Source organism: Eleutherodactylus coqui, chromosome 11 (assembly GCF_035609145.1).
Source record: "Eleutherodactylus coqui strain aEleCoq1 chromosome 11, aEleCoq1.hap1, whole genome shotgun sequence".
In the NCBI taxonomy this organism is placed as follows: Eukaryota; Metazoa; Chordata; class Amphibia; order Anura; family Eleutherodactylidae; genus Eleutherodactylus; species Eleutherodactylus coqui.
The window spans coordinates 43,469,341-43,484,914 of NC_089847.1; the positions used below are offsets into that span (position 1 = coordinate 43,469,341).

At 44.3% G+C, this 15,574-nt stretch overlaps 1 protein-coding gene across 2 annotated transcripts in view; it reads left to right on the forward strand.

Moving 5' to 3' along the window:
• Positions 1-15,574, forward strand: part of TENT4B (terminal nucleotidyltransferase 4B) — a 62,553-nt gene that overhangs the window by 33,326 nt on the left and 13,653 nt on the right. The window contains exons 3-11 of one of the 2 annotated variants that reach the window (XM_066583939.1): positions 157-203; positions 2,060-2,180; positions 4,866-4,973; positions 5,932-6,060; positions 8,965-9,178; positions 9,262-9,388; positions 11,296-11,399; positions 11,574-11,758; positions 13,225-13,419. In XM_066583939.1, the coding sequence (XP_066440036.1) occupies positions 157-203; positions 2,060-2,180; positions 4,866-4,973; positions 5,932-6,060; positions 8,965-9,178; positions 9,262-9,388; positions 11,296-11,399; positions 11,574-11,758; positions 13,225-13,419 (1,230 nt within the window). The remainder of the gene's footprint in view (positions 1-156; positions 204-2,059; positions 2,181-4,865; positions 4,974-5,931; positions 6,061-8,964; positions 9,179-9,261; positions 9,389-11,295; positions 11,400-11,573; positions 11,759-13,224; positions 13,420-15,574) is intronic. The other variant, XM_066583940.1, reaches the window with a different exon arrangement.

Genomic DNA, 15,574 nt, shown 5'->3' on the forward strand with positions numbered 1-15,574 from the left:
TCCAACCAAATGTGCATTTAATTTTCTGCTAGAAGCAATATTTTCAAGTCTTTTAATAAATGGAAGATATTTCAGTTGTGCCAACAAGAAATTGAGCGAGTGAGTATAATCTATCCATCTGGAACACCAGCTCACATTTTGTCTTTCTGTTTTTAGGTTCAGATATTTGGGAGTTTCAAAACGGGACTTTATTTGCCTACCAGGTAAGGGGCTCTTCTTAAAATGGGTTTTAGCCCTTTTTTTTTTTTTTTTTTTACCCTTGGCGATGCTAAAATAAGAGCCTATACTCACCTGTCCCGGACACCTGCATCTCCGATTCTCCCTGCTGCATATGTTTACATCCTGCCGTTTGGCCTCACACACACACACACGCGCTTTTTACCGCAATTAACACGGCGTTTTGAACGCCGCATTAATCGCGGTATAATGCTTCCATTGAAATCGATGGGGCCTCGCTGACATGCATTCGTTCATGGCGCTGTCTGCACTAGGTTTGTCCGTTTTAGTGCACCTCATCACCCATCAGTTACGGCGTGCGCTTAAACACGCTGTTAGATGCAGAGAGCTGTGCGTGAAAGCGAAAGTAAAATCGTGGCGCTGTACTGCGTTCGTGTGTGAGCGGCCTCTGTCTATGGAACGTCAGACAACTGCAGCCAATCACAGGCCTTCACATCGCAGGACTCCAGGATGGGTTACTAGGACTTTCTTGCTTTTCAGGACTGCCAGCAGTTTGAAAAACAAGTTGTTTGAAAACCCCTTTGAAGGCGTTGTCTGATTTAGTTTATTTTTTTTATGTAGTTTTGGACCCCCTGTGCTCAAAAATATGTAAAAACAGTATATTCACTGTGGTGTCGTTTCATTCCGACACATCTTAGCGTCAATGTCACAATCACCTTCTGGCCGGACCGTGTCCCTGTCGGGTCTCCTATTGGATGCAGCAGTCATAACCTGCATGACTGCTGCAGCTGATGTAAAAAGATCAGAGCAGCGGAGGGGGGAGTGTTGGTGTTACCCCCCCCCCCCTCACCCTTTACCTCATTGCCACAAATGATTTTAATATTGGAAAACCCCCTTTTACGGTTTGCCTTCTCTTAAAACTCTCTAGCAAATACATTTACAAAAATTTGAACAAGTTGATATTAAAGAGTGTTTGGAGACGTTTGACAGTCGCTTTGTGAAAAAAATGGTAATGCCAGGCAAAACTAACTACTCGGCTGGTCCCAGATACCTTACTTCTACTTATCACATTCATATATGTAGCCGGGTCCTAGGTGCAGACACTATTCCTAGGAGTCTCCTCTGTCCTTAATACTTTCCTGGCTGCTTGCACTTCTGAATCTGTGCTTGACGTTTTACATGCACTATTGCTGTTCATCATACAGCAGATCTGTAGTTCATATATGGTATTTATCAAGAGTGCAAAGATGCCTCTGGTGTTGGCCCTATTAGAACACTTGTCTTACCAGTGGCATGGCAGAAAGTTTTATCAAGAAGCCTTTTTAAAAAAAAAAAAAAACTTTTGGGACCATATCTGCTTCGGGAAACTGTATTCTGGCATCACATAATAGCCACAGCACTTTAAACTAATTACAGAATGTGGGTTAAAGTGCATAATTGTAAGGAACTTTAAAGTACTATTCTACATGCCAACTCCGTGCTGCAGTGCAGTAAGGGCCCTTCTACATGGGACAACCTGTAGGCGCAGATGCCTGACTGGTCATCCCAGCCAATTGTTCCTGTGCATTTAGACAAGCGAGCATCAGTGAATGGAGGTGAAGCATGCTGGGGATCGTTCCTGCCCACCTCCATTTACAATAAACAGGCAGTCGTCCATAAGTGAACGACTGCCTGTTTACATAGACCAATGCGGTCAGTTTTCTACATTAAGTTCAGATGGGGCATGCGTCTACACTGAGCGATAATCATTCAGATTTCCACTGGATGCGGGAGTCTAAACGACTTATCGGCTTGTGTAAAAGGCCCCTTAACAACATTGCGGTACTCCTTGCTTGCACTAATCTAATTAAAAATGTTTTGGCTTTTTTTCCCCCTCTTGTAGCGACATTGATCTTGTGGTCTTTGGGAAATGGGAGAATTTACCACTTTGGACTCTTGAAGAGGCGCTGCGAAAACACAAGGTGGCTGATGAAAACTCTGTCAAAGTACTGGACAAAGCCACGGTGAGTTGATCTTTGTGTCAGGGATTTACCACATAAAATACCTCTACATTATAAAGGCAGTATGGATCCAGAAAACTGTTTGATTCCAGTTTTTGTTACCTTATTTCTATGATTACCCTTCCGTTGGGGGATCCTGAATTGTTGCAGCCTTTATAAGGGCCTATGAATCACATACAGTAGGATGACTCTTCCTATTTAGCTTTGTTTTATAGCCTGGGGTAGGGTCAGTAGAGACATCTCATTAGAGGAATGGATGTTTAGTGGCTGCTGTCACACAGGCATCTGTAAAACCGTGACGTTTTATAGAGTTTTCGAACAGCCTTTTTAAATGCACCCCATCATTGCAATGGGTGATGAGGTGCATTAAAAATCGCTGAAACACACTAAAATGGGGTAGATGGCACTCAAAAGTCAAATGCTCGCCTGAGAAGCCCCATTTAAATCAATGGAGGTGTTTTACAGCGTTAGCGTGAAGCTTCAAACCCGTGTGAGAGTGGCCTTAAAACTGGTGAGGATAGCTGATAAGGCTGCATATACAGCATCCTGATTTTATGGGGCTGAGGTTGTACTGGTCTAATCCTGGATACTGCATTAGTGTGACACTACCATAAGGCTGGGTCAGAGTTTTGGAGCGGAATCTGTACTGCGCGATAGCTGGCACGTCCGCACACATCTACAGCCCAGAAGAAAAGATACGGACAGGTACGCTGGTCGCGGGCGGATTCTGTGTGGGATTCCCAACGCAGAATCCACGCATGCCATGGACATGCCTAAGGCCTCCCTCACGTGTTGCGGTAAGTGCTGCCACTTAATTGCAGTGCTTTACCGCGCTTTACTTTCGCTGAAGCAGACGCCGGCCTTTAGCACTCCATCATTAAAGGGGTTGTCCCGCGGCAGCAAGTGGGGTTATACACTTCTGTATGGCCATATTAATGCACTTTGTAATATACATCGTGCATTAAATATGAGCCATACAGAAGTTATATACTCACCTTCCCTGCGCTGGCGTCCCCGTCTCCATGGTGCCGTCTAATTTCAGCGTCAAATCTCCCGATTAGACGCGCTTGCGCAGAAGGGTCTTCTCCCTTCTGGTCGGTCCGTTCACGAGCGGCGTTCTGGCTCCGCCCCTTCTACGCATCATCGCGTAGCTCCGCCCCGTCACGTGTGCCGATTCCAGCCAATCAGGAGGCTGGAATCGGCAATGGACTGCACAGAGCCCACGGTGCACCATGGGAGAAGACCCGCGGTGCATCGTGGGTGAAGATCCCGGCGGCCATCTTGGAGGAAAAGAAAAAAGAAGTTGCAGAGAGGGGATTCAGGTAAGTAAAAAAATTTTTTTTTTTAATTTCAACACATCCCTTGGGTTTGTCCTGTGCTGATCGGGGGGCCTATGCAAAAAAAAAGAACACGTTTCGGCGCGGGACAACCCCTTTAATGAGGAGCGCGAAACGTTCAAAAATAAAACAGACTCCGCTTAAAAATCGCGGCGCTGCAATCAAGCGACTGTCTGAGTGCGTCCTATTGAAAACAATGGGAGCGTTATTCTGTGATTAGCGCTGTGCTGAAGGCGCCTGTGAGGGAGGCCAAACTCACATTTTTTTGCAATGGTCATCTAGCACCTGCACCCTGCTGTTATGTAAGGCAGTAGTCACACGTGGCTCATTTGTTGTGGATTTTCAGCAGTAGAGAAAATCCACATAAAATGCACAACTAAATTGACACTTTGTAGCAGATTTTGGTGCAGATTTGCCGTGGATTCCACCCAGCCAGCTACTAGGGTGCCGTCTGCTGAGGATCTACACCAAATGGGGCAGATTTTGTCTTTCATTTTCCACAGCTGAAAAACGTCTCAGCAAACTAGTGTTTGCAGTGACTCGGCTGTGTGTAGCGGCACCGAAGAGTGTCCGTTTCAGATCTGGCAGCCTCACCTCACCCCCATAAAACTTTGTGCATTGCTACAGTTCTGCAGCTTCACCTGTCATGTACATTAGTAGACGAGACCTCTACAAGGTCGGTACTTGCAGTGTTAGATGGGGATCGCCTCCATAATGTCCCATTCAAGAATGTTGGATGAGCTACACCTATTTGCAGGTCTTCTCTGAGATGCGAATCACTACAGACCAATTCGCATTAAGTCTTCAAACTAAGTCCAAGCACAATATCCTGTGCCAGGCTACACAAGCTAAGTAGGTGGCCATTAACAGGATAGTTACATACCCCTTCTAATGAAACTTCTGTAGATGCCTGGAGAATGTTCTCCAAGTGGCGTCCTGTCGCCTGGCAGATGTGATAGCTCAGTCAGTGACTTGCAATTTTCGGGCGTGCGATGTGCATCTAATCCAGTGTCGCCCTGTCTGCGTCATAAGTAATCTAAAGCAATGTGCTCTCAAGGTGGCCGTAGTCAAGGAATTCGGCAGGTTTGGATTTCTTGCGTCTGAGTTTTAGCATGACCACTTTTACCTACGTTACATTCAATGTAGGCAGGTGATCCTGTGATCCTTGGTAGTGTGACGTGCCCAAGGTTGCAGCGTGACCTCGTTTTAAAGAGAAATGACCTCCTTAGTGTGACATAAATATGCATAGATGTCTCTTCACATTTTGTGTCTTAACTGAATTACGTTTTGCTAGTTGTTTGTTATTGAGGAAACGTGGCATCATCGTAACGTGGTGTTTTTTGTTTTCTAGGTGCCGATCATTAAACTAACGGATTCGTATACAGAAGTTAAAGTTGACATAAGTTTTAATGTGCAGAATGGGGTCAAAGCAGCCCAGCTTATCAGGGATTTTATCAAGGTTAGAAAAATCTTTATTAATGGGCCTATATGCTGTTAAAGCGACCCTCCGGTTTCAGCAGAGGCGGGAGGGGGAGGAGGCTATATTGCCTGCATTTGTTCTGCTCTGCCATCACTCTGTGTTTGGAAGCTCATGATGGCTGCAACAATTTTCCTACTACCTAATGTAGACAGTGCACTACTCTTTTTTGATTGGACAGGGCTAATCACGTGATCAGCTCTTGTCAATCAGAGCAGGTATAGTAGCCTTGGTAGTCTCACACTAGCAGTGCACTGTGGGGATTAGGTAGTATGAAGATTGGGTTGGCCACCTTCAAAGGTTGAAAATGGGACTGGCGGATCAGAGAGATGGCGGAGAACAATTTACTGCGGGTAATATATTCCTCTCACCTAAACCAGAGCATCACTTTACCATGGAAGTCGCTCTTGGATGTGGCTCTCGGCACTCAACTGCCATTGTTGGGGACTCTCCTCATGTGACACCCCTTTAAAAGTCCATGGACACTTATGGCATATCCTTAGGATATGACGTAATGGACGGCTGGTGTTCCCACACCTGGACCCAAAGTAGACATCTGCATCTGCTACATGCAGGCGGCCAATGATTGTTGTAGTGACTATTTGTCTGTCTAACCCCCGTGGAAATAGAGCCCCACACGCCCAACAAGCGTGCCTGGATGAGGCGGCTCAGGACTCCTTCTGCAAAGAGCGAATAGCACTAAATGTTTGAAATGACAATTGAAGGATGGTTTTTGTAAATGTTTAGGGTTCCTTTTAAATGTCCTACATGAATACTGTATAGAAAGCACATGTTTTACGGAGATCACGTTGGAATGGTCTCCCACCCTCACTTACACTTAAACCAGTCCATTACCTGTAGTTGGCTTTTTATAGTAAAATAATGACCATATCTTATAAACTGTTGTGCAAGTGTTATAATATGACCATTTTTGTTACAGAAATACCCAGTTCTTCCATATCTAGTGCTGGTTTTAAAGCAGTTCCTGTTACAGAGAGACCTCAATGAAGTGTTTACTGGCGGCATAGGCTCCTACAGTCTGTTCTTAATGGCTGTCAGTTTTCTGCAGGTGAGATGACCATCTATTTCTTGTATGCATTGCTAGCCTGAGGCTCAATGTTTGAGCAACTCCTGTTTACTGTGATTGGAGGCGGGTGGCTGGAAAGATCCCAGTCCGCCTTGCCTCCATTGACTTGAACGACTATCACTCCTATGTAAAGACCTTTAGGCTCACTGATAAAAAAAAAAAAAATTATATATATATTATAATATATTTTAATGATCTTTATTTGTATTACGCCAACTGATTCCGCACGCAGCATTTAACGTGTCATTAACACCCAAAATTTAACGCGTCATTTAAACTTCTCATGATAAACACATTCCCTCTTACCCTTTCTAATCCACTGTCAAACCTCTTCCAACATAATCACTGAAGCCTGTACAGCTCTGGAGAGGAAGACGTCAGTGTATACTTACATTATTCTGCTGGCTGCTCAAACATTATTCTGCTTTCTCAAACACGTCCCATCATGTAGTTACAGGCTTTAGCCAGCAGACGGCGCCATTGTATAATGGCAGAAATGGCAAGGATACCCTCAATCCAAAAATGGATTGAAAAGGGTTAAAAAAAAACAAACTTGACAGTTGTTCCAATCTTACTTTATTATTTCAATGGAGTCACTCCAAGGAGCTGAGAATCCTTTTTTTTTTTTTTTTTCTTCTTTCTTTCCCCTTGTCCGTGTCATTGGGAAACACTGCTAAAAGCCATGGGTATAGCTGCTGCTACTAGGAGGTGGACACTAAGCAAGAGTGTTGGCTCCTACCAGCTATACCCCTTCTGCAGGCACCAAACTAACTCCTCTGCCGGCCTTCAGCTGCTATTTCCTTTCTGGACTGTGATTGTTCTCAGTAAGAGAAACCAAGTAATCTTGTAGATATGACGCCTTTTAATGGCTAACAAAAATACAACCAAGCTTTCGGGGATATCTTGCCCCCTTCGTCAGGCTATTGCATGAAACTAGTTTGGATGCCACGCAAACCTTTTTTTTTTTTTTTTTTTCATTTTACCTTTCTGCACTGGGAATACAGGGCTGGCACTAGAGTCTCCCTGGTAACCTACTGAGGGCTCACACTGGGGATTCAACCACCGTTGTGTGCTCTACCCTCAGACAAGGGGGCATGGACCACAGGCTAAGTGGAATGCGACCTGCCAGCCATAGCGCATTTATCCGGAGCATTTGTTCCTCCACAAAGGTTGGCGAGTTCTGTGCGATCATCGCTCTTCTTCCCTGGCACCCTGCAGCATCAGAGCGTACTGCGCTTCCGGCTTGCTGCATCGGCTGGGTCTTCTATGCTACCTGTCTGCCTCTTCTCTGTGGGCCATGTTCGGGAGCAGGCAGGAGGTGGAGAGGGAAGAAAGCCCAAAGGGACAGACTAATAAGCACCTTGTGGTCAATTGGAAGGCTTTCCTTGCAGGGGGTAGACTTGGGGACACCCATTAAGCGTATAACATTTGTCTATGACTAGGGAGGGCCTTGTACAATATTTCTACACATTCCTGTTTGTTCCTACACTCCACCCTGTGCTGTAGCCACCTCCAGGTCCTTTTTTCCCTTCTTCTGACCTTACTTGACAATTCTTGATATGCTATGTCTGACAGCAATGACTCCTCCTGTGGAAGACCCAGGAAGCAGTCTAGGCCATCTCGCTTGCCACCAGCATTGTTATACTCTCCAGACCACCTGGTACGCGCTCTGAGCCTTCTTCCAAACTCCTTCCGCTCCGAACGCAAGGTGTCAGTCTCCTTCGAACTGGAACTGGACAAGGAACAGTTGTCCTAACTATCCTCTCTAGTCGATGCCTTTTTTTTTTTTTTTTTCTGTTTTTCTTTTTAAGGGTTTTACTAGGCATTTACTCCTTTCCGGAAGAGTCCATAATGAGATAAACCTAATCTATAGCAGTAGACCCTCCAGTCTCGCATTTTGGCAAAACCCACCATCTTTTGCAAATGTACACAACAAGGAGCTGGAATCGCTGGCAAAACATCCTTTTGGGGTGGTGGGTTGGGCCCTTTGACCTCTTTTCTCTAACTGGATCAGTAGATCAACTACTGTTTCCCCGAAAATAAGACAGTGTCTTATATTAATTTTTTTGTTCAAAAAGGTTTTTTTTACATGTATAGCTGCCTGGACACTATTTAAATTGACTTTTTTAATTAACGGTTAGGGCTTAATTTTGAAGTAGGGCTTATAGTTCAAGCATCCTCAAAGCCTGAAAAATCATTTTGCATCCTCTAAAATTCTGGAAAACCATGCCATGTCTTATTTTCAGGGTAACAGGGTACTACGGAGTGGGCTGTACAATTGCACGGTGGCCTTGTCTGGGCAGGTATTGCAGGAAAATATCTTTGTGAGGCCTCCTTGGATGCTGCCAGGATTTCAGCTTGGGTCTCTGCTGCCTCCATAGGAACACGTTGGACCTTGTGGCTAAAATCCTGTGACACGGATGCAGCCTCAAAAAATGTAATTGGGTTTTCCTTTGTTGGTTCCCGCCAATAGCTGTGTGTGAGGGGCACCAGAAACACTATAATTTCCTAATAATTACTAGTATGCTTTATATCTTTACCTGGGTGAGAAATCTGCTTTTAGACATGCAATTAGTTTAGCTAAACAATCGGTCCATTATTTTTTTTAAATTAATTGAATCAAACTGTTCTATAACATATTTCTCACCCAATAATGTATATGCGGATTTCACCCCATACATGGCAGAGGGAGAACTACACAACACATCTGCAGTATAACTCATGGATGGGGCAGTGAATTTTCCCGTCGCATCCTGAATGTAATATTAACGGTTCTCATTATTTTATCCCGTGGTCCATTTTTTTTGCTGATCCCAGAAAACCCCCTTTAAATATAACCATATGTTTCCGATGTTTATTTTTTTCTTTTGTGTTCTCCCCTTGCAGTTGCACCCGCGAGAAGATGCCTGCAGTCCAGATGCCAACTACGGGGTTTTGCTGATTGAGTTTTTTGAACTTTATGGAAGGCATTTTAACTATTTAAAAACTGGAATCAGAATAAAAGATGGCGGCTCATATGTTGCCAAGGATGAGGTACAAAAAAGCATGTTAGATGGATACAGACCATCTATGCTATACATTGAAGATCCTCTGCAGCCTGGTAAGTATGTATGAGCTGTTCTAGAAATATCACAAACGTGTTTGTGTGCAAAAAGTGATATATTTTTCCCGACTCTTTCCAAGGCAATGATGTAGGAAGGAGTTCATACGGGGCCATGCAGGTGAAACAAGCCTTTGATTACGCATATGTTGTCTTAAGCCATGCAGTGTCTCCCATTGCAAAGTACTATCCCAACAATGAAAGTGAAAGGTAAGCTTTGTTTGCATGATGGTCAGTGTTGCATGTTTATTTGGGGACATAAATCAGCTGATAATAGGAAACCTTGTTCTTCCAATCGTCAGGGGTCCCAGCTACTAATCATAAAGTTTTTTTCGCCCTAGCCTAACTATACCTTGGAACAACCCCTTTAAAATGGATTGCATCATGTGTTTGAATTTGGTTTAGTAATTAAACACTAAATTACATGTTTTGCTGGCTTCCGACAGGACTTTTACGGTGGAAATCGTACGGTTTTGCCGCAGCGAGATTTCCGTGGGTTAAGCGCAACTTGAAAATCTGCGGCACTTAGCCGCGGGTTTTGGAGAAGCTTCGACGCATGCTTTTCTATTGTGGCTGGCTCTCCCATTAAAGAGAAGTGAGGCCGCAACGGAAAAAAACCTGACCTGCTGCGTCCCAGGAATCCGCGCCGGCTAATGCCAGCTTTGCCGTGACGGACTGTCTGCTCCGTGTGGATGAGATTTTTGGCAAATCTCATCCACATGGCTGGCCAATCCTGGGATTAGCGGCTGCAGGCAGACTTGCCGCAATTCCACGGCAAACCCGCCCTGTGTGAACCAGCGTAAAAGAAATAATATAAATATATTTTAATTTCTGAAGATTGAGGCTAACCTCCCACTGGTGAGTGCGATATGGGGCAGTGAATGTGATTTCCCCGAGAATGCGAAGCTGTTTTGTGTCAAAACTGCCTCGCATCACTTCAGGGAATAGGGGAATTCGCCACCGTGGCCGACAGGATCGCAGAGGTTCTCAATGGGAGACCTTGTATCGCGTGCACCTAGCAAGTGGTGCAATGTTGCTGCCTGCCCCATTGAAAGCAATTGGCGCTCAGATGCGAGAACACACGGCAAGATAGAGCATGCCTCGATTTTTTTATTTTATTTATTTTTTCCCCCTACATCGCCATGCAGGAAAACATTGCTCATGTGCATGACCCCAGTCAAAAGAATGTGGTTCATGTTTGTGCGTTTTGCAACACACACATCGTGAGTGATTTTTGACACCTGTGTGAAGGCAGCCTTACTGTCGCACACTCTTCCAGCGTGTGACCAGAGCACGACTACTACAGGTTAATCTGTGTCCCAGGCACTCGCAGCCTGAGGTTGCTGAGGATAAATTACACCCCAACAGTCCATGAGCGCGAAATACACGCTGCTGTCACTTTTTCGAAATTGGCAAGCTGCACATGGCTCTCCAGTAGTCAACGGTTTAACACAATCAAGGCTATGGGTTCACAACCTACAAGGACTAGCCTTATTAAAGTTCTAAGCTTGCATACGAAGTTTGACGTGTTATAACCAAAACAGTTATTGTATAAAATGGAGGAAACCAGAAGACCTGATACAGTGCAATCCTTGGTCTTTACTACTTCCTTGCAGGTAGGCGGTACAAGGGAACGCAACTGACTTGGGTGAACGCCTGTCCAAAGCATGTTTTTTAGTTTCAGTTCTTGTCTACCACCCCTCTCCTAGTTCCAAATTCCTTGTTTAGGACTTTGCATTGAGTCAGTATGGGGGAAAATGCCATGAAACTGTTCATATCCTTATAGGCTCGTGAGTTTGGAAGCCTGTACAAACTAGGATTAGGTCACATGTGACATTCTTCAAGAGATGACCCCCCCCCCCCCCCCCCCCCCCCAAGCTCTGGTCCTTGTAATAGAAGTTTCTGGCCAGCTCAGTTTAGAGAATGCGTTAACCCTGTGGACACCAAACACGATAAAGGCCCTGGTTATTCTGTATGTCTTATCTACTAATGTGTGTGACCTGCTTATACCATAAAGGATAGTTATTGCTGAGACAGAGGCTAATAAAGGACCATCTACTATGCTGTCCGCTTGTTTCTACATGAAAATGAAAACCAATACTTTGCATGTTTTCCAGCATTTTGGGTCGTATTATTCGAGTCACAGAAGAAGTAGTTGCTTATAGAGAATGGATATCTGCAAAATGGGGGCAGCAGAATAGATCTGAGCCGCTTTACAATGGTAAGAATGTACATTTTTGTAGATTTGGGTTTTTTTTCTGTTTTTTTTCTGGGTACAATATTAAAGGGACATTCCTTTCCCTAATAGTTCTTATAAAATTGTCTGATAAATCTAGTTGTGCATTAATTACATGGATTTCTATTTATGTAGTGTTTTGTTTTTACAACCTTTTAGGGAACGATGTGACGTTGATAGTGGATGTTCACCATTTGGATCAGTGTAATAATAATGTGTCTGGACAGAATTCTACCTTGGGACAAGCCAAGAATAGGACCTCCGAAACTCTTGGCAAACACTCGTCCAACTCCTCTGGTCCTCTGTCTTCCTCTTCTTCCACCCTTTCCAGCTCCAGTGATGTGGTGAGTTTGGGATACTTAAAATGTTCAACTTTATCAATGGAGTAGTAGATACCAGGGTTGTCGTGAAAATACATTCTAGATCTGTCAAGCCAGCGAGCCATTCGTAAATGGTTAAATAGAAGCAAAAGTATTCACCTCTAAGCTGGCCATACTCTAGAGATAACGGTTGGTTATCGCCACAACCCATAAATGGCGCTAAACTGATGAGAGGCTTATAAGATGCTGTCATCTAGATCTGCCAGCAACTTCTCTGCCCTTTTTTTTTTTTTTTGTCTTCCTTTCTCCCCTCCTACAAGCTAAAAGCTGACTAAATCCACCATTTTTGGTGTGATTATATTTTTTTCTTAACCTTATTCAAGTCTTTGGCCAGCTTTAGTTTCCTTAAAGGGGTTTTCAAAGTCGTGGGGAAAACATGCAGATGGCAGAAATTGCCAGAAAATGGCAGAGAATTATACTTTCCACTCCACTTTAACCGGACTCCACTTCTAACCTGCCCAACAAGCTCTGTTTACATTAACTGCAGCAGTGACGTTCTGTATACACGTAACTACCGGTCACTGACCATCGTGTTATAAAGCTCAAAACTGCTGAGGCCAGTGATTGGCTGAGGCAGTCACATGTTTGAAATGTCACTGCAGCCAGTGTAAACCGAGCCCAGTGGGAGGAATGGACTGGCTATTCTAGAGCGGCAGGAAATCCAATTGCTGACATAGCTTTGTTGTGTTGAACAATTTCCTGCCACCTTTTATGCTTTCTTCCAAAACTTTGAAAACTATTTTTTCTGATTTTTACTTTTTTTTTTCAAACCTTCTGACAGTAAATGAGTTATGAAGTTTCCAGATTAGAATTTTAGGTTTTGGCAATTTGAGCCTAATATTCAGGCCACGGGATAACTCCACCTTTTTTTTAAGACCCTGAAAGATGTAACTTAAACCCCATTTACACTGACAGTTTTGAGCGATCATCTTTGCATAGTCTATAGGAGCGCAGTAGCTACTTAAGAGCTATGCAGGTGAAGCGGGACACTGCTGCTATCACTCGGCGAACAATACAGCTGTTCTGCGTAAGCAAACAACTGTATTGTTCTCCGATTACAGCCAGCGTCCTGTTGTGAATTACCAGCGGGACACGGGCTGTTAGAACCTTATCAGCGCTGCCAACTGTAATAACAGCCTGCACCACTGATAAGAGTTCATTGCTCAGTACTAGAATTGAGCGAGGAACGACTCTTGCAGGATGTCCGTGCATTTAGACGTAACGGTTATCGCTCAAAAGACGACTTAGAGCAAATTTTGAGCGAGCATCGTTTTGGTCTAAATAAGCCTTAAAGTGGGGGGAGAGTGAAAAATCCCTTTTAACTAAAGTCTATTATAGAAATATTTTGTTACGTGGGTTCTGTACTGAGATCCACTGTTTAGCCAGTGGTGTCAACTCTCCTTGCATGACACATCGCGTGTCTCCCGTAGAAGAAAGTCATTAAACGTCTGTGCATTCAGGACTCAGACGGAACTCCATTCAAGACGTCAAAGCAGCCAAGTTGTCGGCAGGCAAGTGATAGTCGAACAGGTCCTCAGGAATCCTGCACCAGCTCCTCGCAACCCAACAGCAAACCGCAAGCTATCCAGAGTGTCAGCTCTTCAAACAGCAACAACAAGGCCCAGGTATGAACTAAATCATTTAGTCTTGCTTAAATTCAATTACAATGTAAAAGACCAATGCTAGACCTGGAGCAGACTTGCCCAGCACAACATAATGGTTGTCGGGGACTGCCACTCAGGGTTGAACAATCAGCTTATCGTTGGGGGATTCTATGTCTGGCCCTAACCGCTACGAGGAACCGGAAATGTAAAGGGCAGCGTTCCCAGTAAATCTAATGAGCGTGAAGCCAGCTGTTACACTCATGGCACCGACCAGCGATGACTACGTCCAGCAGGCTGCACAATTAGCTGATCATCAGGGGATCCTGAGTGGCGGGCTTCTGTCGATCAACTATTGATGACCTATCCTCCGGATAGGGCCTCAATAGTTGATCGGCTGTGAGGGTCTGCTGCTCGGGATCCTGGCTGATCAGGCACCTGCTGTCAGCGCTGGTATACACAAAGGTCTAAGTTGAAAGCCGCTGCATTGACCCCTGTGTGGTGGTCAGAACTTGCAATTACAGTCAATGATGGCTGTGCCTGCAGTTACCAGCACTGGCCACTACACAGAGGTCGCTTAAGCAGCTTCTGCTCGGATCCTTTTGTATTGTGACACTGACGGTCAGCACCTGATTGGCCGGGTCCCTGAGTTGTGGACCCTAGCTTATCAATTATTAATGAACTATTCCGAAGAATACATACGTAGACTGCAACCATATAAAATCGCATACATGCTGCATATACATACAACACATCATTGGGAGGTGAGGAAAAGATGCAGTAACACCTGCGTATAGCACAAGGGCGGTCTGAGCATCGGTATGTTATGGCTGAAGTGTAAAACCTCCCAGAGCCGTAACTGAAGTCCTTTCAAGGCTCTTACTCCCTTCTAATCTTCCGAATCCAAAAGCAGAAAGCATCTATCCTACTGGAGATGCTGCTTGCGTTCCTGATCGCCTGTACTGGAGTCCTCCTTCTGTCGCCTCTGCTAGCTGCAGTCCTATATGCTTCTGATTGTCTGCAGTGTAATGGTTCTACTATTGGGTGAAGGGTCTTGGAAAGGCTTCTCCGCAGGTCCCCGTCAGCACATCCACTCAGATGCAATTTATAATGTAAGAAAAAGTAGACTTGATGCAGGAACGAGTGAACTCTTTTACTGCATACATGTGAGTTTGTTCGTGTTCACGATCTGCCAAGCAAACAGACTAAACCAAGAAAATATACAAATTTAGACTACATGTGCATTTTTTATGATTCTGAGCTTTTTTTTTTCAATGTGTTTTCTGCCTATTCTGTACATTTCTTTAGATGAAAAAAAACCCATCTTCTGCTCTGCAGGTAGGGGAGGACGGGCTTATAAATCATTCTTCACCTAGCTGCATAAGACGTAACAGTAGAGGCCGCTGCAGGCCCGATGTATTCACAGGGGCCATCGGTGCCTCATACACCCGCACACAGGGGTGGTGGGACAGTGGAAGCACAGCGTTAGAGGGGCAAAAAAGGGTAATTAATAGTGTCTGTAATGAACACTGCAGGCACATCCAGATGCAGCGCCCTCTACTGTTATGCAGCTAGGTGAAGATGGATTTCTCAGCCCCGTCTTCACCTAATTACATAGCAGAAGAGATTGAAGGAAAATGTATAGAAAAAAACATTTTCCAAAAAAAGCTTCGAATTGTCTATTCTGTGCACTATAAAAAAAAAAGTGCAGGTACTCTTCCAAAGTAGAAAATCCCAGCATTGACTCAGTGGTCTCCCTATTTTATTACTTTTCCCCATTTGTCTCACATTCTTCAATCAAAACTGTGTGGTCAAGAAGTAGCCCAGTTCTGTGAATGGGTCGAACCTCTTTAACCCTTTGCAATCTACTGTCTGACGTCTACAGACATTCTGATTTGAAGGCTGTATAGCTCTGATGTCAGAAGACGTCTGACAGGGTTTTCTTGCTGTATATTACTGGCCGCTCTGTTCTCAGGGGTGCCTCTCCAGCATGTCCCATTGCAAAATGCAATCTTGATATTTGTCTAACATTTTTAAGAAATCCTAATAAAAAAAACGTGGAAGGTAGAACATAATCACACTTTGTGAAGTTTATTTAGCTTGGCTCTTTTTTATTTTTATTTATTTAGGGCATTGCACTTACAATATTGGAATATTTAGTGAAAATCTAATATCTTAG